The 24,487-nt window shown below is 53.1% G+C and overlaps 2 protein-coding genes across 3 annotated transcripts; both read left to right on the top strand.

The window, feature by feature from the left end:
* Positions 1-450: 450 nt before the first annotated feature.
* MUL1 (mitochondrial E3 ubiquitin protein ligase 1) lies at positions 451-7,209 on the top strand. The gene is made up of 4 exons (XM_079126288.1): positions 451-1,143; positions 4,015-4,102; positions 4,620-4,740; positions 5,342-7,209. The coding sequence occupies exons 1-4, from the start codon at positions 631-633 to the stop codon at positions 6,069-6,071; spliced, it is 1,452 nt and encodes a 483-aa protein (XP_078982414.1). The 5' UTR covers positions 451-630; the 3' UTR covers positions 6,072-7,209.
* A 7,305-nt stretch (positions 7,210-14,514) lies between these two features.
* On the top strand, positions 14,515-22,383 carry CAMK2N1 (calcium/calmodulin dependent protein kinase II inhibitor 1). 2 transcript variants are annotated; one of them, XM_079126881.1, is made up of 3 exons: positions 14,515-18,297; positions 19,494-19,569; positions 21,031-22,383. In XM_079126881.1, the coding sequence occupies exons 1-3, from the start codon at positions 17,632-17,634 to the stop codon at positions 21,099-21,101; spliced, it is 813 nt and encodes a 270-aa protein (XP_078983007.1). In that variant the 5' UTR covers positions 14,515-17,631; the 3' UTR covers positions 21,102-22,383. The 2 variants fall into 2 exon arrangements, with proteins under 2 accessions (XP_078983007.1, XP_078983008.1); XM_079126882.1 differs by having other exon boundaries at positions 18,103-19,569.
* Positions 22,384-24,487: the final 2,104 nt, after the last annotated feature.

Raw genomic sequence — 24,487 nt, 5'->3', positions numbered from 1 at the left:
TGAATGCGGGGCGGGCGGGGTGGGGGTCCCATGCCGGTAATCTCAGCAGCTTGGGAGGCTCAAGAAGGAGGCTCAAGAATTCAAAGCCAGCCTCAGCAACTTAGTGGGATCCTGCCTCTAAATAAAATATAAAAAAAAGGGCCGGGATGTGGCTTAGTGGCTAATCGCCCCGGTTCAATACCCCCCAGAAAAAAAATATTTCCTTAAGGATCACCTGGATTTGAAGCCCATCCCTCAGCCATCACCTGAGTCTCATCTGTAATCTGCATTACAGCAGTGTTGTGGGACTAAACTTTGTCACAGCACCAGACACACAACGTGCACCCAGTTCATGCAGCTGTTTACTTGGTTTAATAATTTAATCATTAACTATTTACTTTAACTTGGTCTTAATAGATGACGGGGCTATTTGTTCTGCCGCCTCGGAGTGGAGGGAAGGGCTCTGGAGTCGGGTAATTCTTCAGCCCTTGATAGCAGTGTGGCTTTGAGCACATCCCCTAACCTCTCTGGCCTCAGTTTCCCCATCTGTAAAGAGGACAGAGTACAATTCAGCTCGCAAGGTTTGTCCCAAAGCTTAAACGCAAACACTCCCAAGTGCTTAACACACAATTCTCTTCCTTCCTCAGTCGAATGGCGGAGACATCCAACGATCCAGTAACCCCGGAAAACCAGAGCGACCGACGCCTCTGGCGGACGCGCCAGTCGTGGCCATGCTCCGCGCGTCGCAGGGAAACGGCCTCCGAGCGGCGGGCAAACTCTCCACTCCCGAAAAGCCGCTCCCGGACGCCGAGCTGCGGGGCCGGTTTCCTCCGAGGCCTCCCAGCGCGGCGGTTGCCCTGGCAACCCCCACTTCCGGTCTTTGCCCCGCTTCCACTTCCGGCTCCGGTGTACGTCATCGGCGGGCGACCGGTTGGGGTTTCCGGGAAAGGCAGTCCAGGAAGCGCCGTGTGGGGGTGCGGTCCCGAGTACGGTCCCGGGTGCTGGAGGTGGGCGCGGGGCTCACGGTCTGCCCTCGGCGTCGCCATGGAGGGCGGAGGGCGGCCCTCGCTGGGCCAGTTCATCCTCCTGGGCACCAGCTCCGTCGTCACCGCCGTTCTGTACTCCGTGTACCGGCAGAAGGCCCGGGTCGCCCAGGAGCTCAAGGTCAGTGCTGGAGCCGGCCTGGCCTCAGCCGCGGGTGTCCGCCCGCGGCCGTGGGGAGCCCACCCTTCACCTTGGCCGCCCCACGGTCGGAATCCTGCGGAAAGGAAGCCGGTGCGGGGACGGCGTCCTCCAATCCCGCTGGCGGAGTGGGGGTGCGAAGTCGGGCCTGTGACCACGGCCGCTCCGCCCCTTGGTCCCAAGCCCCTCTCGTTACTCGGGATGACTCTTAAAATTTAACTTTGTTGGAAAACTGTTGCTCGAACACCTGCCGTGCGCCGGGCAGTGAGTAACAGAGACTGGGCTCTGTGCCCGTGAAGATTCCATTCTGGCACAGCGGGACGGACAGTAAGCACGCAATCAGGTGGTGTGACTTGGTGAGAAGCGTTTTGGAGTAAGGCAGGAAAGAGGGGTTTGCTATTTTAGACAAGGTGACATTTGAGCAGAAGGCAAGGAGGAGATGGGACAGCAGTTCAGACCCGGGGAACTGCAAGTACCGAGACCCATTTACTTAAGCACGCAACTCCTTAATTAATCCAACAAGCTCTCCTTTTTATATTATACTTATTTTTCAAAACTCATTTTTGAACAGCATTTTTTTCATTTCGATTTTATATTTTCTGCACAATAATTTTCTGAGGTAGATGAAATAACAATTACCCCCCCTCCCAATTGTAAATCAGGAAATTGGGATTCAGAGGCTGACTTTGAACTTCACATAGCTAGTCAGCTTGGAATTTAGGTCTTTTGAGTACAAGGGTAGGTTTTTTTTTTTTTTTTTTTTTTTTTCCCTGATCGACCACATTATATTAACAGGATTGTGAGGATGGTCTGGAGAGGTGTATCTCTAGGTCAGAGACAGGCTCTTTCCTTCTAGCTTCTCACTGCGTTTGAAAAGTGGTAGTTGCTCAATAAATGGTGGATTCGTTTTAGTTGAAATTTCACAGTTCAGCTACTAAAGGTTTAATTTGTATGAAGGGCAGATTTCCACATTGTTTTCAGTAAGGGCTTAGAAACAAATGTGAGAAATCCCTGCAGGTAAGTTTTGGGATCTAGAATGAACCAGGTTGTGAGGTAATTGGATTTGCTGTGCAAGTGGCATCCTGGTGAGGTTCCAGCTGCCCTGTTGTTCATCTAATTAAATAATCATGTTACTGCTAAGTCGGTTGGTGCTGAGTGTAGCTGATACCTCACTTTCTGACTTCAAAACCAATTTGGCTACAAGTTGGCTAGGGGTGAGGTTCTTGGAAGCAGTGAACTCTCCAGGTCCCATCTCCAGGTATTCTTAAAAACTTTGCTAATTAGTTCCTAAATGAGGATGGAATAGCTCCTCCTGGAAAAAGAATTGAGACTCCTGATATTTTAGATTCTCTTTTCTCAGTTGGATTACTAAACTTCCAGAGTAGGGCTTGTTGTACCCTGTGTTTCTCCTAGTGATGGGAGTGCATAATTATTGCATGTACTCTTATGTGCCAACCCCTGGGCTGGATTTTTCCACTCCTTAAAATTTACTTAATCCACATAAAATATTCTACGAGATTGTGTTTCCCCCATCCTTTACAGTTTTGGAAACTGAGATTCAGATCAATTGAGTTCCCCAGTCAAGTGAAACTTGATTCCTCACCAGGTCTTTCTGACCATATTCTCCACCCTTCTGCTCTTTAAAATTCTTTTTTTTTTTTTTTTTTTTGGTACCAGGGATTGAACCCAGAAGCACTTAGCCACTAAGCCACATTCCCAGCTCTTTTTATATTTTATTTTGAGACAGGGTCTTGTTGAGTTGCTTACAACCTCACTAAGTTGCTGAGTCTGGCTTTGAATTTGAGATCCTCCTGCCTTAGACTCCTGAGCTGCTGGGATTACAAGTGTGCACCACCTTGCCTGGCTGTGCCCTTTAAAATTCTAATTGTCCATTCTGTGATTTTTTTTTTTTTTTTTTTTTTAACTGTTGACTTTGGGCAGATCACTTTATTGTTCTGAGCTTTAGTTCCCTTTTCTGTAACTGTAGTATTGATGCCTAATGTGTAGGGATGACACCAGCATTAAATAGGTTTATGCATTTGAAGTGCTTAGCATAGTGCCTAGTACACTGGTTTATCTCAGTGTTGTAGTCACTGATTTGTCAAATATGTATCAAGTACTTGCTGTGTGTCAGGTGCTGTCCTCAGCAGTAAAAGAGACTCTATTCTAGTACAGCTTGACCGACAATAATCAGATGGTGTGACACAGTGACAAAGAAGTGTTTTGGAGTAAGGCAGGGGAGAGGAGAGCACCAGGGGTAGGAGAACTGGGGGTGTTGGAGGAACACAGCAGCAGAAGTAACAACAGGCTTGATTGTCAGAGGGAAGAAAGAAAAAAGGAGCAGAACAGTGGTGGACCCTACTTGCCCTAATAAAGCAAAGGCACCCCTTTATTATAACACAGTGCAGGGCATCAGTTCACAGAGGCACAGTGGTAATTAACACCTGCTATTTCTTGAGCCCCTCCCATGTACTTGACAAGAGGTTAGGTGCTTTCACCACAGCACTGTGCTGTCAAGAAAAGGTTAAATGGTATATGCAGATTGCTCGTACCTTTTATATTTCATTAAAAAGTGTTCACATTAAGGGACATGGGTTTTGGTTAACTAGAAAAAAGAATGTATGTGGCACCTTCAGTCCGCAGTGACTGCGGGCAGAGGGCAGAGGTCCTGCTTCTAGTCACTTACATCTCAAGCTTCTGGGACAGCCTTGGAATCGGAGTATCTGTGGTCTCCTTTGCATCCAGTTTCCTTTCTCCCAGCATGAAACAGCAAATGATCAGTTTTGCTCTTAGTTTGATTGAGTACGTCAGTATTCAATGGCCAATTTAATTTTTGTGTGTGTGTGTGTTTAGGGAGCTAAGAAAATCCACTTGGGTGAAGATTTAAAGAGTATTCTTTCAGAAGCTCCAGGAAAATGTGTGCCTTATGCTGTTATTGAAGGTATGTTTGTTTAATGGTAAATGGGAAACAACTTCCTTCTTTCAGAAGTTCAATAAAGATTGCCTTGCCTGGGCTGGGGATGTGGCTTAGTGGTAGGGTACTTGCCTAGCACCCACAAGTCCCTGGATTCAATCCCCAGTACCACAAAAACAAACAAAAAGACTGTCTTGGCTGGCATTCAGTACCTTTTATGGTGTTGGGGTCATTGTCTGAATGTACTTTGGGGTTAGAAAGATCTGAATTATTGCCCTGTGATCTTGGGCAAGATTACCAAACCTTTCTGGACCTCTGATTATTTATCTGTAAATTAATTCCTACTTTGTAGTGTTGTTGTGAGACTTAAATGATGTGACCCAGGTAAGGTTCTTGGCACAGTACTCCAAAGATGTACCTTAGGGTGGTAGAGCTATATTCACTTTGATTAATTAACATAACTCAAACTGAAACCACATTTTGAGTCACCTGAAAGAGATGACAGAACAGTTCTTTAGAAATGGAACGATTCATTTCTGTTTAGGAGCCGTGCGATCTGTTAAAGAAACGCTGAACAGTCAGTTTGTGGAAAACTGCAAGGGGGTGATCCAGAGACTGACGCTTCAGGAGCACAAGATGGTGTGGAATCGAACAACCCACCTTTGGTACGTGTCCTTTCTACACCAAAAATCAGCCTGTTTGTCTAGAGGCTGGGGTCCTGGGTACCGGTGCTGTGTCTTCAGGTTCTCCTGAAGGTTAAAAACCATCCTGTGATGCTGGCGAGACCGCTGGGTGTTCCATGGACCTCTCTGTCAGAGTTGCTTGGCAGCTTGTTACAATGCAGATTCTTGGGCCCATGTCCTGGCCTACCAAACCAGAATTTTCAGGATAGAGGGGACCTGGAGTCTGTTTATTCTTAGGAACACTAAAGTTTGAGGACCACTGATTTATAGATCAATGATTTCCATGTTAAAATAACTTTATGCCCTATTTCTCCATCTGATTGTAGCAGCTTTTTATCTCGGATGTCTGTTTGACAATGGCAAAGGGAAATAAATGGTAAAAGTGACCTGTGACAGTGCTAGCTGCCCCTGACACCACCTGAGCACCCAGGCCCTGCAGCCGCCCATCACGAGGTCAGGGAGTAGTGATCGCTATTGCAGTCTCCAGTTACAGCGAACTGTCCTGTCCTCCCGCCACTCGGGTGATCTCCCACTGCCTGATGTTTGGCTCTCGGTTTCATCTTCGGTCCTCTTACTCTTTTAGGAATGACTGTTCAAAGATCATTCACCAGAGGACCAACACAGTGCCCTTTGATCTCGTGCCTCACGAGGATGGCGTGGCCGTGGCTGTGCGAGTGCTGAAGCCCCTGGACTCGGCGGACCTGGGCCTCGAGACTGTGTACGAGAAGTTCCACCCCTCGGTCCAGTCTTTCACCGACGTCATCGGCCACTATATCAGTGGCGAGCGGCCCAAAGGCATCCAGGAGACTGAAGAGATGCTGAAGGTCGGGGCCACCCTCACGGGAGTCGGTGAGCTCGTGCTAGACAACAACTCCGTCCGCCTGCAGCCCCCCAAACAAGGCATGCAGTACTACCTAAGCAGCCAGGACTTTGACAGCCTTCTGCAAAGGCAGGAGTCCAGCGTCAGACTCTGGAAGGTTCTGGCCCTGGCGTTTGGCTTTGCCACATGTGTCACCCTCTTCTTTGTTCTACGGAAACAGTATCTGCAGCGGCAGGAGCGCCTGCGCCTGCAGCAGTTGCAGGAGGAATTCCGGGAACACGAGGCCCAGCTGCTGAGCCGAGCCTCGCCTGAGGACAGGGGGAGTCTGAAGAGCGCCTGCGTCGTGTGTCTGAGCAGCTTTAAGTCCTGCGTCTTCCTGGAGTGCGGGCATGTCTGTTCTTGTCGCGAGTGCTACCGCGCCTTGCCAGAGCCCAAGAGGTGCCCCATCTGTCGGCGTGAGATCACCCGGGTGATTCCCCTGTACAACAGCTAGTGTCCCGCCACGCCCGACCGCACTTGGAAGCCACCCTCCCCCTGGGGGATTCGTTCTTGAGGCCTTTCGAAGAACAGCATGGGGTAGCTCTGCCTCCAGGTGTGACCACTGGGTCTGTCCAGATCCACATCTTCACCAGCAAGGAGGCTTTCCAGCCTCGGGCTTCAGGAGGAGCCCCCCTGGGTGGGGGCCAGGCCCTGGCATCTTTTCCTAGGAACCTGATGGGGGTGTGTGTGACTGAAAGCACCCCATCACCCGAGCACCAGCGCCGGCGATCTGCTTTTCTGGTGACTCTGTTGCTGCAGCCCTGGGGGGGGAAAGGCTGGTCCCCAGGGCCTTCCAGAACGGCCTCTGCAGAGACTGCCCTCGCTTTCTTCCTTTCGCTTCTACTGGAGATAGGGTCTTTCTTCAAATTGTCAGGCCAGGCAGGTCACTTGTGTCCCTTTCCCCTCACCTGCTTGCCTCCCAAGTGGGTGCTGACGTATGGAGAGGACAAGAGGAGGTGAGGCCGGCATGTCAGCTTCTGTCCACACAGTGGGACGTGGATTGGCAGAAGGCGAAGAGGAGTCTCAGTCGGTTTGGCAGCCCTGCTGGTGTCCCCACAGAGCCAGGGAGGGGACCAGAGAGCACACCTCTGGCCCTGGTGTGGAGCTGCTACGGCGGGCGGGCCAGGAGAGCTCTGGGTTTCCCTGACAGAGGAGGGGCCAGAAAGGCCCCTGCTGAAGGAAGAGCGAGGCACAGCCATCCTGGCTTCTAGTTCTTGCAGCTTCTTTGCTTTGCTTTCGTCTAGGAAAAGTAGCCGGCTGACACCCTGAGCTGTGGGCCGCTTAAGCGTGTTCCTGGGTCCTGGCCCGTGGCACACTTGACATCCCTGGGGTGTAATCTCAGCACCATGTTCTCCGTATCCTCCACTCCTCAGGCCCCTGGGCTGAGCCTGTGAGTGCAGGAGAAGTTGGGGAGCATCCTTCCCTGCCTGAGTGGCCAGGAGTCATGCACACAGCTCTTATTTCCCTTCTCTGTCCTTGAACTTGCTTCCTCTGCTCCTTGGTGTGGCAGGGAGGGGTACTCTCAGGGGGCTGACACTAGTGATAAGCAGTGTCTCTTGTGAACAGCACAAATTAAACGTTGTGGCCAAGTGTTTGCTTGTCATTGTTAATGAGTTAAGTGGCTAAGCCGAGGCCTCCCAGGATGGAGCTGAATCCCTGCTGGGACTTCGGGAAAACTGGGGCCTTCCAGGCTTCTGTGTCCTCGTCCTTGGCTGTGAGGTGGTCTGGGCTCCACCAGATGAGGTGCAGTTCAGTGATGGTGAGACCCTGATGCTTGCCACCACAGGAGGAATCTGGTGAGCCCGAGAGGACCCTCCTGGACAGCCAGCCCATGGTCAGTCACACCTGGCCTGCTAACAGCCACTTTGAAGACTGTCTGGGTGTTCTGAACACCAGAGCAGTGAGGTTTCACTGGGAGAATTGGCCTGTGTGGGGCTTTGGGGGCCAGCAAAGGCCAGCAGTGGCCACTGCTCTGCACCTGGTGTCATACCGTGCACCACTTCAAACTTGAGTTGCAAAGTGATTCACCCACAGCAGGCCCTCGGGCTGAGTCCTCAAGTCTGCCCTGTACAGAGGAGAAATTAGCCCTGAGAGGAGAAGTTCACTGGGTGGAGGACACAAGAATTGTCACGTGATGGGTCCCAATCTGAACTCTTTCCTGCCCAACAGATTCCTCTGTCAACCTGGAAACCCCACAAGGTACTGGCTCCAAGTTGGTAGAGGGCTGGTGCCCACACTGTAGGAAGACTGGGCATTGGAGGTCCCTGCTTGATCCTTGCCTGTCTGGGACTGAGACGGGCACACTCCCTGCTGTGGCTTTCTGTGGCAGTTCCTATCTTGCTTTGGGAGCCTCATCTCCAGGAGGGTCCAGTTGGCCTAGATCTCTGCAGGAGAGGCTGGGATGGGGAATGATGGGGAGAAGGGAGGTAGGAAGTTGGTACTCAGTGACCAAGGGACCTTTGTGAGTGATGTCTTCCTGTCAGCCCCGTGCTCAGTTGCTTTACTCCTAGGCAGTGGCGTCAGCAAGAATCTCGAGTGATTGCTGCTGGTGCTCAGAATGTCTGTGGAGATGCTTTATGCATTAATGCTGGCTGTCCTACACAGTGGATATTGTCACCCCTGTTTCCTAAATGAGGGCAGGCTCAGTGGGGTTATATCTTGCCTGTAGTCACATAATCACCCAAACCAGGCAATGCTAGGCTTGTCATGGGTATTGTTTCTAATATAGCAAACCAGCAAGGGAGGTCAAGGCTACCAAGGTCTGATGACAAAGTCTGCCACCTTTGGTTACATGAGACCTGGGAGCCTAATGGGGTTTTCCATGAGGCAGCTGGGTGTGGTCCTCCTCAGCACCCATGGAGGATTGTTTCTAGGACCCCTGCAGATACCATAATCCATAGGTGCTCGAATTCCTCATAAAGTGGCCTAAATTAGAATCTGTAGTTCCTCCCTACACTTGGTTTTTGTATGGTTTGGGATTTTGAGGTGCTGGGGATGGAACCCAGGCCTCCCACGTGCTAGGCAAGTGCTCTACCACTGAGCTCCGTCCTCCCCACACACTCCAGATCATCTCTAGGTCACTCGGAATGCCTTATCCGAGGTGAATGCTGTGTTAGTTGTTACATACTGTCTGTAGGGAATATTGACAAGGGATAGATTTCTACATGTTTGGTATAGATGAAGATCTCCCCCCCCCCCCATACTATAGATTTCAGCTGATTAAGTTCACAAGTGCAGAACCCGCAGATTGGGAGAGCCAGCTGTATTTATTATGGTAGATCGCATTTTACAGACCAGTCAGCACCTCGAGAACCACCAGTCACATTCCAGTGGATCCTGGTAGAGTGGGGGATGGAGGCAGTCTTCAGAATCCTATTCTTTCAGAATTCTAAAGGAAAATGAAAGAAGCCAACAACTTGACAAGGTAGGCCACTCTTGGTTGCCCTTTAGGCTGTCCAGGCTGGGAAGAGGCCAGCTGGGAGAGCTGAGCCTGGTGAACCGCAGGCCTCTGGAATGCTGGGGGAGGGCCTGCTGAGTTTGGTCTCAGTGGGTATTCATTCATCTAACAAACATTTGTCTTTGGTGCCTGAGGCTGGAAAATGGACAAGACCCAGCCCCTGCCTGCAAAGGGCTCAGGTTTGTGTTTCAGAGCATCCTAATTATTTGAAAGTCTTGTAGGGAGGTGGGCTCAGTTCTTTAGAATACTTGTGGTTCACAGAATATTACAGCTGGAAGTTTTCTCTTAGCTGTTTTTGGCTACTGAAAGGGAAATCTGAGACTGAGCCATTTTTAATGAACAGATTTCTTTCTTGAGGTTCTGGAGGCTGGGAAGTCCAAGAGCAAACACCTTCATCTGGCAAGGGCCTTCTTGCTGCGTCCTAACATGGCAGAGGGTGTCTCGTGGTGAGGAAGCATGAGAAACAAAAACAAAAAAAGGTAGAGCTCATCTTTTAATAGGACTCCACTCCTGAGATAACTAACCCACTCCTTCCCTAATGACCTTAATCCACTCTGTGACCTAATCACCTCTTTTTTTTAAAACTTAATTTCTTTTAGTTGATGGATTATTTTATTCATTTATTTATATGCACTGCTGAGAATTGAACCTGGTGCCTCACACACGCGAGGCAGGTGTTCTACCCCTGACCCACAACCCCAGCCCAATCACATCTTAATGGTCCAATGTCAATTAAATTTTAACAAGTTTGGGAGGGGTCAGTCAAATCACAGCAGGTTTTTGAGGTTGGCCAGGTTGCAGCAGACTGTTGGAGCATTAGAAATAAACCAACCAAGGGCAGTGTGTCATTGCAGGAGAGCCCAGCAGAGGAAAGTCGTGTCCCCCCACCCCCAATCCAGATTTGTTTAAGCCACCAACCTGATCATGTCCCTCCTCATAACAAAAACCTTCCGAGCTCCTTGCCAGCTACAGAATCAAGGCTTGGCTCTGTGTCACGCAAAGCTCTGCATGACCCAGCTCCGGCCACTGCTGCTCCAAGCCTGTCCACATCCCTCCTGGTCTTTGCCTGTGGCTTCAGCAACACTAAGCTGTTTCCTGCACACCCGTGCTCTTCCCACTTTGGCTCATGCCGATCCTGTTCTGGAGTCCTAGTCCTTCACATCTAATGTCTACCTACTTTCAACTCTGTTCCATGTGTGTCCTTCGGAAAAGCTTCCCGGGCCCTTTCCCTCTGGACTGGTTGGATGCCCCTCCTCTGAGATTTCAAAGTACTTTTTTTTTGCAGAACTGGAGATCAACCAGGGCACTCTACCACTGAGTTACACCTGCAGATCTGTTCATTTATTTATTTTTGAATATTATTTTGAGACAGGCTCTCACTAAGTTGCCCCGGCTGGGCTTGAGCTTGTGATCCTCCTGCCTCTGCCTCCTGAGTGGCTGGGATCACGGGTGTGCGCCACCATGCTGGGCCCCAAGTATATCCTGTCTCTCTATTCCTGCTCTTAGCCACAGTGTACAGACTCAGGCAAGGGCTGTATTTTTTCATTTCCTTCTCCAGCCTAGGTTGTTAGTATGTACTACTTAAGGCGGACGTCAGGGCTGGCTCCTTGCTAGGGATCCCATGAGTGCTGTGTGGAGGGTCTCATCGAAGTCTCACTTGTGTGTATTTGTGTTATCCATACTTTAAATGAAAGGAAGTTGAGGGCCTGGAGAGGTTGAGCGTGAGAGGGATAGGACTGAAACTCAGGCAGCCCAACTCCAGAGTCCGGCCTCTTTAACCCTGGATGTCGATGGAATGGATGAGTAAACCAACCAGAGAAACAGTAGGTGGGAAGAAAACGATCCTGGAAGGCTGCCTGGAGGAGTTGGCTTTTGGACCACAGATGGGAGCCATGACTTGGTTGTAATGAGTAAGGGGAGGGACTCTTTAAGACCTGGGTGCCAAGAGGGATGAATCGTGTAAGGACATCATGTCCAGCGACCTGTTTAGAGCTCTAGGACTCCACACAGGGAGGTCAGACAATGTCATTGGATGGTGATAAATGGTCGGAACTGGGAACCCAAAGATTGGCTTTCTTTTTGGTCCTAGAACTATTGGTGCATAATTATTATTATTATTATTATTTTGTACCAGGAATTGAACCCAGGGGTGCTTAACCACCGAGCCACATCCCCAGCCCTTTTAAAATATTTTATTTAGAGACAGGTTCTTACTGAGTTGCTTAGGGCCTCACTAACGTGCTGAGGCTGGTTTTGAACTCACAACCCTCTTGCCTCAGCTTTCCAAGCTGCTGGGATTACAGGCATGTGCCACCATGCCCAGCTTGCTGTGTGATCTTGATTTGACCTCTCTGGGCCTTAGTTCTGTCTATAAAAGTAGCAAGTTGGATTAGAAGGTCTTCAAGTTTCCAGTCGACTCAGTTTGCATGTCCACAAGAAGGAGAGTGAATGAGGGACCAGGAAGGGCGTTCCGGAGCCCTCCTGTGGGGTGCAGGTCTGAACGATGAGATGTGACTCTTCTGGCGAGCTGTGTGCCACAGCCTCGGCACTGCATTCTCAGAAAGCTGGGGAGCGCAGCACATTTTCTCTCTAATTAGATAGTGTGAAGTTATCCATTTTGAATGAGATAAGTTTCCATGCATGATGTCCCCAACTGCTCCCCAAAGTGCTCATTAGTCACTTCCCTGCAGCTGCCTTATTGTTTTCCAGATGCCACCGAGGCACTTGGCATTTCCCTTCCCTGAGAAGGGGCAGGGGAGGCAGAGCCAGCAGCATGGGCAGGAGCTGCTCAGAGGGGCTGAGCAGGCCCAGGTGAGGTGGCCCCCGTCCCTGCCCGAGCCATCTTGTAACATGAGGCGCCTCAAAGCCAAATACTTCTGCTGTTGGGAAATGGCTTAGGAGGGTCACAGCTGAACTCAAATAACATTGATGAAGCACTTACTGTGCTGGGCACCTTGCATCTGCCATCTGAATGCTCCTAGACCTGGGGGTACGAATGAGGTCATCCTAATGTTAATTCCAAATTACCATAACGGCGGGCCCAGCCCCCCCCCCCCCCGGCCCCCCAGAGCCTCCCTCGCTATTTAAGGTGCCTGGTAGGGTAGTGTTTCACACTTGCAATAGCTTGCTCCTGGGCTGCCTTTCTTCCAACCCTTTCCCAGCCCGGGGATGTGCAATGGGACCCCTCCTATGCGGCAGTCTCTTCCATGACCGCCAGGTGGCACTGTGACCCTGCAGTTGAGGTAGCCGGAGGACTTGGAGAAGAAACAGGTTGTGCAAACTTCTCTTCCTTGAGGCCTGTGGACCAGGCCTGAGAAGTCTGAGGGCAGGGTCTGGGGAGGATGCTGGGCTACTGATCCCAGGACCAGTGTGACACAGCCTCCAAAGGGCAAGGCAGAAGTGCTTCCTCCACTTTCCTCCTTCCTCTGCCAACTCATCAGGGAACTGATTGCAGCTGTGAAAGTTGAGACACCCAGAAAATTCCAAGGGGGATATATCCCACATTTCTTCCTCTATAATTTTCCAGGCATTCACATCTCTAAATACACTAACTGTGATTTCTTTAAACAAAAAACGAGATATGCATAATGCATGGCACGTTCTTAAAATACGCAAATGACTTCACATGGGGAAAGGCTGCTTGGAAAAAACTGTATGACATAGGTTTTAGATTGATTTTTTTTCTGTGAGAAATTCTGTTTCTCCCAGACTGGCTCTTTCCTTGCTCATCTCCCTTGGTCCTGGCCTGCCTGGTTCTGTTTCTCTCCTGCTTCAAGTTTGCCCCTCTGGGTCTCATTTCCCCTTCTCTGCACCTTCTTGGGTTGGCAGTTCTGCTTTTTTTCTGCCCTTTTGCCTCTGAGCATGCAGGTGGGTTTCTTCCTCTGTGTGACTGTCTTCCTCTTGGAGGTTCTTCAGCTCTCTGATTCTGTGAATCTGTCACTACACAGCTACTCTGCCTGTGCTTGACCCTCCTCCCGGCCCAGACGGCCCCCTGCTGCCATCTCCTGCTCAGTCTAGGTTTTGGCCAGGTGGGGCCTCAGTGACCATGCAGAGAGTACCCTTCAGTCTCTGCTTTCCCTATTCCACAGGAAGTTCTCTTTCGAGGAAGAAGAGACCCTCTGTTCACCCCTGTAGGTCCCATGGGCTGTGGCAGAGGGACTCACTGCATGGAGCAGTCCCCTGCCCTTACCTTAATGACTCTGTTTGCATGTCTTCTGAACCACAACCTAATTTCATAGCTCAGAAAGAGCAGTGACTACCTTGAGGTCCCATAGTTGACACAGATAGCAGGGCATGGACTCAGGTCTCCTGACTGACTCTCTCTCTTGAATTGTGCTTCTCCAGATGCAGGAGCAGAGAACGTGCTGATTGTTGAGAGAATTGGCTGTGGTGCTGGTGGCTCCGTCACCAGGTGGGCCGCTCATCTTCCTCTCTGGGACTCACCTTTTCCACCACACAAAAGAGTGCACCCTTTCTCTGCCTTGCCACCCTATGGGGTTATCATGGACATTAATATCACATCCCTGGGATGGGACAGTGCTTGAATAAATACATACATTTGAATAAAGTGCTTGAAAAATAAATTGGGAGGTCCAGAGCTGAGCATGGCCAGCCTCTTTGGTGGGATCCGGGCTCAGCAGGTAGTGGCCACATCTCTGATCAGGGTTGCACACTTGTAGATTTGACCCTAGACTTGGGCCTCCTCGGTTGGTCCTGCTGCCTCTGGGTTTAAGGTGTGAAAAGGTGTTCTGTTGTCACAGGACACTGGTGTGGAATCCTATAATGCCATTTATAGGTTCCAGCCCTCTCCAGGTTGGAGGGAGCTTTGGGTTTCCTAGAAATTGTAGGCATGCCATATCTCTGGAAAGAGAATGGTCTCTGATCTGATTCCCAAATGGGGAGTCCTCGGCCTGTGACAGACCTGGGCTATCTGATCTGCACTCCCTGGGCAATGACACCTGACAGTGGGGAGAGTGGCCTCTGAGATGGGCCATGCTGCCGCTCATCAGCATGTGACTTTGGGCTGTCACTCAGCTTTTCTGGCCTGGAAGCCCTCATCTGTAACTTAGAGGCCTCAACCAGCCCCAGCAATTGCCACCGCCTAGGCTGGGGCTGGGGGTTATGGACAGTTTCTCCTCAGAGTTCCCAAACCCAAGCTGTTTACATGGAATGATGGTGGGGTCACGGGCAGGTGGCAGAGGTGGGGCTCCTGGGTGAATGGGAGCCTCACCCCTTTCATGGCCTGGTGAGATTTGGCTCGTAAACCCCCTGACTGTCCTCACCATTAAGTCTGCCCAGGTTTTGTGGGTTTCTGGCACAATAAAAACTTTAAAATGACTATGATCTTTTCATTTTAAAGAAGCACTCCAAAGTCCGTTGTTACCAAAAACCCATTGATATGGTAACTGGTGGTGCGTGGCTGGGAGTGACTCAGCTTGAGGAGTGACATGGTGGTAGGAAAGGACACACTGGTAGGAAGTGAAACTGGCAGGCTGGAGACCTGGGTTCTGCCCTTCCCCGCCTGGGCCTCAGTTTCTCTACCTGTAATATGAGGTCACGCTAGGTGGACCCTAGGAGTGGTTTACAAACCAAGCCTTGCAAAGTTTTGGCCATTCTTTGGGGGACCCTGTGGGGATAAGGGCCCCAAAGGGTGGCAATGGAAGCCCTGGTAGCCCCCACGGATCCCCTTCTATTTTCTACCCCCAAATATAAAAGGCCTTGTGATTGGACAAACAAGCTGAGCACAGCTTGACCTGCACTGGGAGCAGCTGAGGCCTCGCTCCCCATGAGCATGTGTGTGATATGGGCAGAGGCCCAGGAAGGTGGAGAACTGGCAGCCACCGAATTTTAGTCTCTGAGCTGAGAGGGGCGGTGGTCACTGTGGTTTTTAATCCAGCCTTGGCTTGGAGTGGCTATTGCTGCTGGGTGGCCGCGTAGCCTCTCTGGAGGTGACTGACGGGCCCTGGACGTGGCACTGCATTTTACCCTTCCCTCGCACATCTAGGGTCTGAGCCAGTCCTGGCAAAGCTTGGTACTCCAGCTCTACCCTGCTGGAGCCTGGGCCTGGCCTGGCTGCTGATGCCCTGCAGGGATGTCCCGTGGGCACGTTCTTCCCTAAGTCTATCGCTGCTGCTGCTGCCTGTGCCTCAGTTTCCCCATCTTGATAGGGGCAGGGATGGGAGCAGAGGGAAGCTCCGTTTCCTGCTGGGCCTCGCTGGGCTTGCCTTCCCCAGTCCACTACCAGTTGTAGCACAGGGCTCAGGGAGGGATAGCAGGAGCTTCACAGGCAGTGTTTCAGTCTTGAATGTCTGTACTGCAAAGGCCCAGCTCGAGGAGAGGGTCCAGGACCATGGTTTTCCTGAGTCCTTGAAATTAAATTTCTTGTGAAGAAGTTTCAGGTGAAGTTCAAAGGGAAAGCTGAGAGGTAGGGCTCTGTGATGCCCACCTTTGCATATCTACTTTAAATTGGGAGATTTGGAAAAAAAAGATGTGCTCTTTCCCATTTTATGATGTAAAGTCAGAGAACTAGAGGGAAGAGGCAGTTTATTAAAAACAACAAAGAGAGTCAATGGCTAATAATAACAACTACACTTATTGAGGACTTACTATGTGCCTGGCATGATGTAAGGTTCATCTTTTCTAGAATAAACCACTGAGTAGGGATGATTATTATCACCAATTGACAGGTGAGGAAATGGAGGCATAGAGAGGTGAAAGGATCACAGAGCAGGGATTTGAACTTGACCTCTTCACCCTGGACTACTGCTCCTGACCATACACCACTGGGTTCCTTGCTGGGCACCAGGAAAGGCAGCCTTCCTGAGTCCATTCCTTCACCTGGATCTGGCATCTTCCATAAAGCCTTGGGCATCTGGCTCAGAGCCAGCACCTTGGTCTCTGGGGTGGGGAGAGACAGTAGGAATGGAGTCCCAGGGTGGAGGGATGCACTCTGAAGGCAGAAGAAATGGAAGATTAAGTGAGGCCTTTATAATAAAGACAGCTGGGAGGGGTAGAGGTAGAGAGATGCCATTCTGACTCACTCTTTCCCTTGTGGAATTTCTGTGTGACCTTGCAGAGATCACCTAACTTCCAGCTACCTCATTTGTAAAATGGGCCGGAGAGTCCCAGCCCTGCCCATTCCTGAAGGTTGATTATTCAGGAGATAATGGTCACAGAGATCTTTTCAGTTTGTCAAGGGCCATCTTTTTAGGAGGGATGTGTGTCAAGACAGGGTGAGATGCTGCCACCTCTGACCTTGTTTGGACAAAGCAAGGTAAAGTTAAGAACAGCTGGGATTTACAACTGGCTTCTCGCTCTTACTTGCTCTGTGTGCTTGGGTTCTTGGACCCTGTGTCTTTCTGCTTAGCTTCTATACAGTGGGACCATGATATGTGCTCAATGTGTAAATTCCTTCCTACTGCTCAGCAGGAAGAAGGAGCCAGGTGAGTGGGTGGTCTCGCCTTGCCTGCTGTCACTACTATGGGGAGTTCCCTCCTAGCACCTGAAATCACAGCTAGAAGAGTGGCTTCTCCTGTCTCCATCACTAGCCTCTGACCTTGGGAAAGTCATCCTCTTTCTGCAACATCAGTTAAACAGGGATGCAATCTCTCCTCTTTGTACCTCAAAAGGTATTTTATTTTGAGAAGCAAGGTCAATAATGGCTGTGAAATGCTTTTGGGGAAAACAGCATAATACAAATGTAAGAGCATCTTGTAACTGCTTGTAATGCTCTTGCTTTCTCTTCCAGCACTTGGTCTTGAAACTAACCTGGACACAGATGTCTGATAGATAGAGCCTTAATGAATGGAGACAGGTCGCTGGTGCAGCAGAGCAGAGGCCACCAGGAGACCTGTTTCTCCTGCCATTGACAAGTCATGGGATTTGGGGCTAGCCCCAACCATCTTGGCTTCTGTTCACCACATGAAAATTACAGGGTTGGGCTAGGTAATCTCTAAGGATCCTCCTCCTCAGATGGCTCTGAAATGCCAACGAGTGAAGCTACTGCTCTTTCTCACCCATTAAGTGATTTCTGAGTGTTTACTGCTCATCCACTCTCAGCCAGCCTGATCTCACTTTTTCTTGCATTCCTGCCTGAAGGGAAAGGCACTCAGGCAGCTAGCTAGCCAGCCAGGCGTCTGCCCCATTTTACAGCTGAGACTATGGCATTTCAGAGAGGACAGATGACTTGCCCAAAGTCTCACAGTTAGCAAATGTCAGGGTTGGGATTCAAACACGGGTCATGGGTCAAACCCAAAGGTCATGCTTATTCCATCGGCCACTTTGCCTGTCTCCCATTTCTCAGCCTGGATTCTCCTCTCGCCCCAGGGGCTCTGGCCTCTGGAAGCCAGCCAGCCCTTTAACAGGGTTTGGGGAGGGGCCTGGCCTGGCTTCTTTCAGGTTGTCTCCCTACTCCACATTATACCACTAAATGACCTCCCGGGTTTCCCTCCAGTCCCCGCCCACCGGAGTTCTGACGGTGGAGGGGTGAGGCTGGCGGTACTCTTTCACGGTCCACCTCTTGCAGTTGAGCCAGGTGAGAGTTCACCTGGCCACCTGAATGTGTTCCCTAGCAGGATGCATGACCTTGGGCTGGTTGCCCCTCTTCAAGGTTACGCCGGTTCTGCTGAGCAGTGCCGGTCTCGGGGTAGAGCAGGTGCTGTTGGCTCCGGGCGAGGATAATGAGCGCTCCTCACGCACCTTGCCCCCTCGGAGTTACCATCTGCTTGGCAGATGTGCCTCCCAGGCCTCTGAGGTTGCCCCAGTCTCCCTCATGGGATGGAGGAGCCTGCTCCTCGGCTCAGGCCATGGTCTCTTGCCAGGGTTCATGGTTGTTGCTGGAAAGGAGGTCCCCGAGGGCAGAGTAGGGCAGGCCCGGGACGTCCCCGGCGGAGAGAGAAGCCGCCGAGAGCCGGGCATCCCGGGCAAGCCCGGCGTCACGAGGCGCTCCCCTCTCCTGCCGGAGGCGGGGCTGCCTCCTCCCCGTCCTCCTGCCCAAGGCCCCGCGGGAGCGGGAGCCCAGCGTCGCGGGGCACGGTGCGGGGGGGAGCAGGGCCTTCAGGGCCTACGCAGTGGACGGGGGCCAAGGGGTGAAGTCCTCGCCGCTGAGCAGTGGAAGTCTGAAGTGGGGCGCAAGTGTGGTAGGGGACAGGGGCGAGGGAGGCTGTGTCAGTGTGTCGCCCCGGTGCCCTCGGACCTTTTGCTCGGGCCTCTGGCCTCCTGGGAGGTCAGTACCGCGTCCTTCCCCGCGTGTGCGTCGCGGGTCCTTTCCCCGCAGCTGCCCTAGGGAGGCAGGGCTCGGGCTGGCGGGGCTCGGGGCCGGGTAAACACCCGCGGGAGGGGCGCGGGGGTGGCGCGCGAGGCCGCGGGCCGGGGCGGGGCGCACCGGGGCCGCCGCGCGGGCGGGACCGCGGGTGCTGGGGGCGGGGGCAGGAAGCCAGCGCGGCCCGGGCCGGCCCGCGCGGCCGGGTGACGTCGCTCGGCTTCCAGGGATCTCTCCCCGAGGCCGCGGGCCCCCTCCTCCCTGCCCTCCTCCGCGCCTCGCCGGGCGCCGCGGCCGGCGTTTCTGGTTCGCCGCTCGCTGGCCGGCCCCGCGGGCCTGCCTCCTCGGCCGCGCTCGCTCGCCCGCCGTTCCCTCGACCCTCTGCCTCCCCTCGCGCTCCCTCCTCTCGTCCCTCCTGCGTCCTTCCGAGCTAGATCTGCCCCCCGCTTTCCTCTTCCTCGCCCGCCCCTCTCCCCTGCCTCCCTGCCTCCCGCTCCGCTTTCCTCCGCGTCTCCCTTTCGCTGCCTCCCCCTCCCTCCGGGTTTCCTCCCCCCGCCCTCCCTCCTCCCTCTCCCCTCCCCCTCCGCCCCTCGCAGCCCCGCGGCTTGCAGCGCCCCAGTCAGCCTCGCCGATCCAGCGCCGCCGCCGCCCGCACCCGCCGCAGGACCGGCCCGCCCGGCTCCCCCGGGTGCGCCCTCCTGGGTCCCGCGCCCTCCGGGCTCGCAGGGACACCCTCCTCCCTCCCGGCTGCGGCCCCGCCCGGCCGGCCCCCGCCCCGCGCCCCGGAGCGCCGAGGATGTGAGTCCTGCTCTCCTCGGCCGGAGCAGCAGCCACTCGCGCGCGGAGCCCGAGCGCAGCGCAGCGCAGCTGCGGGCGCTCGTTGGGTCGCTCGCGCGGGCTGCGCGCTCTTGCCCTAGCGGTGTCCCCCAGCCTCTCGCCGGCGCCGCCGCCGCCGCAGCCCGCGGGCCGTCCCCGGCCGGCCGCCCCCGGCCCCAGCGCCGCTGACCCTGTCCGCCGCGGGCGGGGACGCGGGCGGAGGAGGTGCCGCCGCGGAGCCCCCGGACGCGACCATGTCGGAGGTGCTGCCCTACGGCGACGAGAAGCTGAGCCCCTACGGCGACGGCGGCGACGTGGGCCAGATCTTCTCGTGCCGCCTGCAGGACACCAACAACTTCTTCGGCGCCGGGCAGAACAAGCGGCCGCCCAAGCTGGGCCAGATCGGCAGGAGCAAGCGGGGTGAGTTCTCGGTCCCTTTCCTAACACCGCCTTCCTTCTTCCGGCGCTGCGGCCTGGCGGGGGCTGGCAGGGGTCTCCCAAACCCCGGAGCCTGTTCGAACCGGATGGAATCCCCTCCCGCAGAACTGGGGGGGATCCCGCACTGCGGGTCGGGTTGGGGCAGACCGTGGGTGCTCGTGCCCCTCCGCCGGATCCCGGGTGGGGTCCACCGGGGGCGTGGCGGCCTTTAGCTGCAGCGGAGGCCGAAGGACTCTACCCGGGTCGCCACCCGCGCCAAAGTTTGCTTTTTTATTTCTCACCCCCCTTCTTTTGCGCAGTGGAGTCGCCGCTGCGCCCGCTCTACAGCCCTGGGGGAGGGGTCCCAGGGTCCCCGAAGGAGCGGCGTGGGGAACCGCGGTGGGGAGGATCGGCTCCTGCTGGGATGGCTAGGGGCATTCGGGTCGCACGGGCTTTTCACTGTTAGTTTGCCAAGGCGGGGGCCGCGGGGAGGGTTGCCAAGGCCGGGCGCTCTGCTGGAGAGCTGGAGAAACCCCAGTGAGACCGAGGTGCAGGAGGTTCCGAGAGGAGCTCTGGAGACTCGGGGACCGGGAGGTTGCCCGACGGCTGTCGGGAGAGACTGAGACGCAGAGGTGGATGGGAGGGGGTGCGCGGGAGAAGGACGTCGGCAGAGAGCCGGAGACAAAGCTCTGGAGGCAGCTGCAGCGGGAGAGACCGCGAGCCTGGGACGCGGGTCTGGGAGGGCAGAGGAGCAGTGGTAACCCAGAGGGTGATCGGCACCTCTGACAGAGACCCCGAGATCTCGGCAGGCGACCGTCGCGCCGAGGGACTGGGAAAGCTAGGCTAGGTCGAGATGGTGAGGAAGGCAGGGGAGACGGCGAGAGGCAGAGCCCCAGGCGGGCGGCGAAGGAGCACTGCCCTTTGCAGACACCCGGAGAGCCAAGGGCCGAGGCCGCCGGCCCAGGCCAGGACCGATCCTTCTGCCAGCTCCATCGCGGTGGGAACCCGCCCTGGCGTCCCCTCCAGGCTCTCCCGCACCTCCGCACGCAGCCTTGGTCACCGGCTCTGCTCTCGGGAGGTCCGCGAGGGTCCCAGAGCCTCGGAGACCTGGGGCTCCCACGCCTCTCTCTCTGCGAAGGCGCCTAAGGTCCTTCTTGGTAGAATGCGCCGGGTGGGGGAAGGACACGGCCCGCGCGCCCGCAGGCTGCAGCCCGGCTGCTGTGCTGGAGACCGCGCTCGGCTCCCTTTCCTCACCATTCAGCGGGGACACAGACGGGGCCAGCGCAGTTCAGAGCCCGGCTGTAAAGGGACCCTAGGCAGCCCAAAGGAGGAGGGGCTGTTTCCCCGCGGGGAGCCCTCCTCCCGCTCCCTCTCCCCCACTCCCCACTGGGCGACGCTCGACACAGCTAAGACCCCTGGCAGGGCCCAAGCGTGCTCACCTCTCTTTTCCCCCCTTTTTTGCAGTTGTTATTGAAGATGATAGGATTGATGACGTGCTGAAAAATATGACCGACAAGGCACCTCCCGGTGTCTAACTCCCCCAAAGACAATGAGTTAAGGGAAAGAATAAGAGCAGCGGCGAGAGCAGTTATTGGCAAAAAGCATGAAAAAGAGAAAGCACTCCGCAATTTTTTACTAGCTTGCTACCCACGATGAAATCAACAACCTGTATCTCGTGTCAGGCTGGGAGACAGATGAGGCGCGTGGAGGAGGAGGAGGAGGAGGAGGTGGAGGAGGAGGAGGAGGAGGAGAAGGCTCTGGGCTCCTCTGCAAAAATAGAAATAAAATACATAAAATAAAAAAAAATTAAATCACTATATACACACATATAAAGAAATAAAAAAGAAGTCTCAGTTGCAGCTATTTGTCAAAATTAATATCTATTTCTTTTTCTATACCGTGAATATTGCGCAATTATAGATCTGGATTTTGAACCACTTAACAACGAAGCGCAACACCGGAGGAGGTGTTGGTATTCTTCGCTGATTTGGCTGTTCCCAATGTTTACATTATTTAATCTTGCAAAAATGATTCTGTGCACTTGGATGTGAAATGCTGTCTAGTTTTATTTTTTTATGTTATCTTTGGATGTACAAAAAAAATCAGAAAGTGATCTCTGTAGATACTGTTTTATTTTGGTCATCTTTCGAAGTTATCAGGAATGTGTTTAAAATAAGAAGATAACTTTTTTAAGGAATGATACATAGAAAGGATCCTTGTTTTATTTTAAGATGAATTGTAAAGCTTGTGTTTCTTTGTTGCTGCAAGCTATTTGCCCAAGTTAATGCAAATGGACACATTTTATATGTCAGAAAAAAAAAAAAAAAAAAAAAACACCATGAAAAACAAAGAAAAAAAAAATGCTTGAGCTTTTTCTAACCTCCCCCTGCAGTCTGTTGTATGAGCCGCCTGTTTTTTTCTCTAATATTGTGTCAGTTTATTCTCTTTAATGGACTGTAAAAAAAAAAAAAAAAAATGTAATCACAAGAGTGCCAAATATCTTGAAATGCCAAAAGGCATTTTGGTTTTCTTCCTTTTCCCTGTGCTCTGAGTCCACATAAAGGAATGCTTGGAGTCTTCTGTTATTTATAGGGATTCTCTAAGGCACAGCAGCTGCCTGATTTGCATGGTATTTGCAAAAATGCCTCTTGCGTGAGGAATCTTTTACCATTTTTTGTTTGCAACTTTGGACCTCAAGAGGTTTCCCCTCCCTTTTCTGGTTCCCTCTTTTCTTAATTCGATATTCTGTATGTTGCACCTTGAACCAGCACACAGGGCTATTTCTCCAATGTACAATAAAATCACCGTTCCTGTGTCTCTCTCTTCTCTTTTCTCCACTTTGGTTCTGGGAGACTTGCTGTCCATTCGCTGGTTGCAGACAGGAAGGAGAGGATGGTGGTTTTGGCCTGTAAGGCAAAAAGGCATTGTGGGGGGCACTGTGGGTAGCCTCTGGCGGGAGGGAAGAAGGGCCTCCCCAAAGGGCAAGTTTGCTCTGTTTCGGATTTGCAGGCTGAGCTCTCTGCTTCCTGAGGCCTCTGCCATTCTTGGAAGGGTGGGGAGAGTATGGCTGGGAGGCTGGAGGCAGTCGCCTTGTTGAGAGTAGTGCTTAGAGGGTGACAGACTTCGATTCAGATCCTAGCTCTGTCAACTTGAACAAGCACTCCAGCTTGTTTAAGCCTCAGTTGCCTGATCTGTCAAGTGGGGATAAGTCACCTCCTGCTTCATAGGGTCGGGGGGGGATCAGTAACAGCCTTCAATGCTCAGGAGCGTCCAGGATCAGGCCACTCTATGTCCACTTGATATGTCACCGAGGGCCACCTGTCCTTAAAGGCAGGGCTGAGGATGAGCTTAGCTCTTTCCCTGCTCCTCCACTTTCCAGAGCTCCTTGGTCCCTGCATGAGGATGAGCCCAGTCACCTCTTGCCAAGGCTAGTTATGAAAATATCTCAGCCTCATGGTGGCGGGTCAGGCCTCTGGAGCAAGAGGATTTTGCAAGAAAGGCCAGGAGGTTTTTCTCCTGGGCTGTTCTGCATCCAGAAACCCCAGTGCAAGGAGCTTTTAATATGTTTGTTATAAAACTGTCAGCCCAGGAGTCACAACACAGCTCACAGTGACAGGAGCCTGAGTCTGACTCAGACATCAGGTAAGAGTCCCCAGGAGCGGGTGAGGAAGAGGGGCTCCAGGGCCCCTGGGGGAGGGTGACGTCGCGTCCCCCTCTCAGGCAGTGGAGGCCTCATAGCCTCAGCAGCTCCCGGCCTAGGGCTCCTCATCTGAGCTGCCATCATAGGGAACAGTGTGGAAGCCAGAGCTGGCAATGCCAGCAGGATCGACTTTCCCAGCCACATGACCCTCTTCTTGACCCCAGCTCTCCTCCTTGCTGACCCTGGGCACCTCCAGTGCCTTGGAGCTGAGGGTCTTGAGGGACCAAAGAGCACACTGATGCTCTGCACTTTCCCCCTAGAAGTCCCAGGGTGCTGTCTAGACAGTGAGGGACGGGGCCAATCTTCAGTGTGGACATCGGTAGCCCAACAGGGGCAGGAGCCACATGAGAAGATTCGGAAGGCAGTTTCTGCCCACACCCTTACCGCCTGATCCAAGCATGGTGCAATTACGAAATTCTTTTCCACACCATGGTCCCAGCGACCCCGGAAACCGAGGGGGATCCACTGCCTTCAGCAGGTGAGAAAGTCAAGGCCCGGGAGAGCTAAAAGGACCAGGCGGCATCCACGTGAATTGTACTACGTGTCAGGCTCGCAGGGCGGGAAGAAAGAGGTTCTGTTATTCCCATGATGGTACAGTGGAAGGCAGGGCTCAGAAGGGGTGAGGAACGCACATGAGGTGACTCAGTGAGCTGCGGAGAGGAACTGGAACACAGTCCACGCTCCAGGATGGGGATGCGAATCATCTGACCCCAGACCCAGGCTCAGGCCCAGCTGCAACCACGTCCTTTAGCCCTTAAAGCTCCTTTTGTTGGTTTGTTGTCTCGAGGTCCTGGTCATCTCTGTCATTCTGAACAACGGAGGACTGTGTCGGGTGGGGGTGGGGCGCAGGGCTTGGATATGGTCAGCGATGGCCTAAAGCTGCCCTCCGCTGGGAAGGGGCAGCTTGGGAACCCCGGGCCATGGCAGCAGGTTCATTTTAATCAGTGACGTATTAAACAGGACCTGCTGGAGGCTGCCTGACAGTGAGTACAGGTCCTCTGCCTGGGGAGACAGAGTCCACCCTTCCCTGGTCTCCATTTAGCTAAAGGGAATATAAATCTTTTAAATATCCTATAACATCATGTGAACATTTGTTGGGAAGGCACTTTGGGGACTGGACAGATACCAAATTATAGCAAGCACAGGACATATTTGAGGTATCTGAATAGATAGCAATAAATATGGAAAAGGCTATTAAAAAAGGCAGGTGGGGGAGGGGCT

Source organism: Sciurus vulgaris (genome assembly GCF_902686455.1).
Source record: "Sciurus vulgaris genome assembly, chromosome: 1".
NCBI lineage: Eukaryota > Metazoa > Chordata > Mammalia > Rodentia > Sciuridae > Sciurus > Sciurus vulgaris.
The sequence above is the reverse complement of the archived record's forward strand: the minus strand, read 5'-3'. Positions and strand labels throughout refer to the sequence as shown.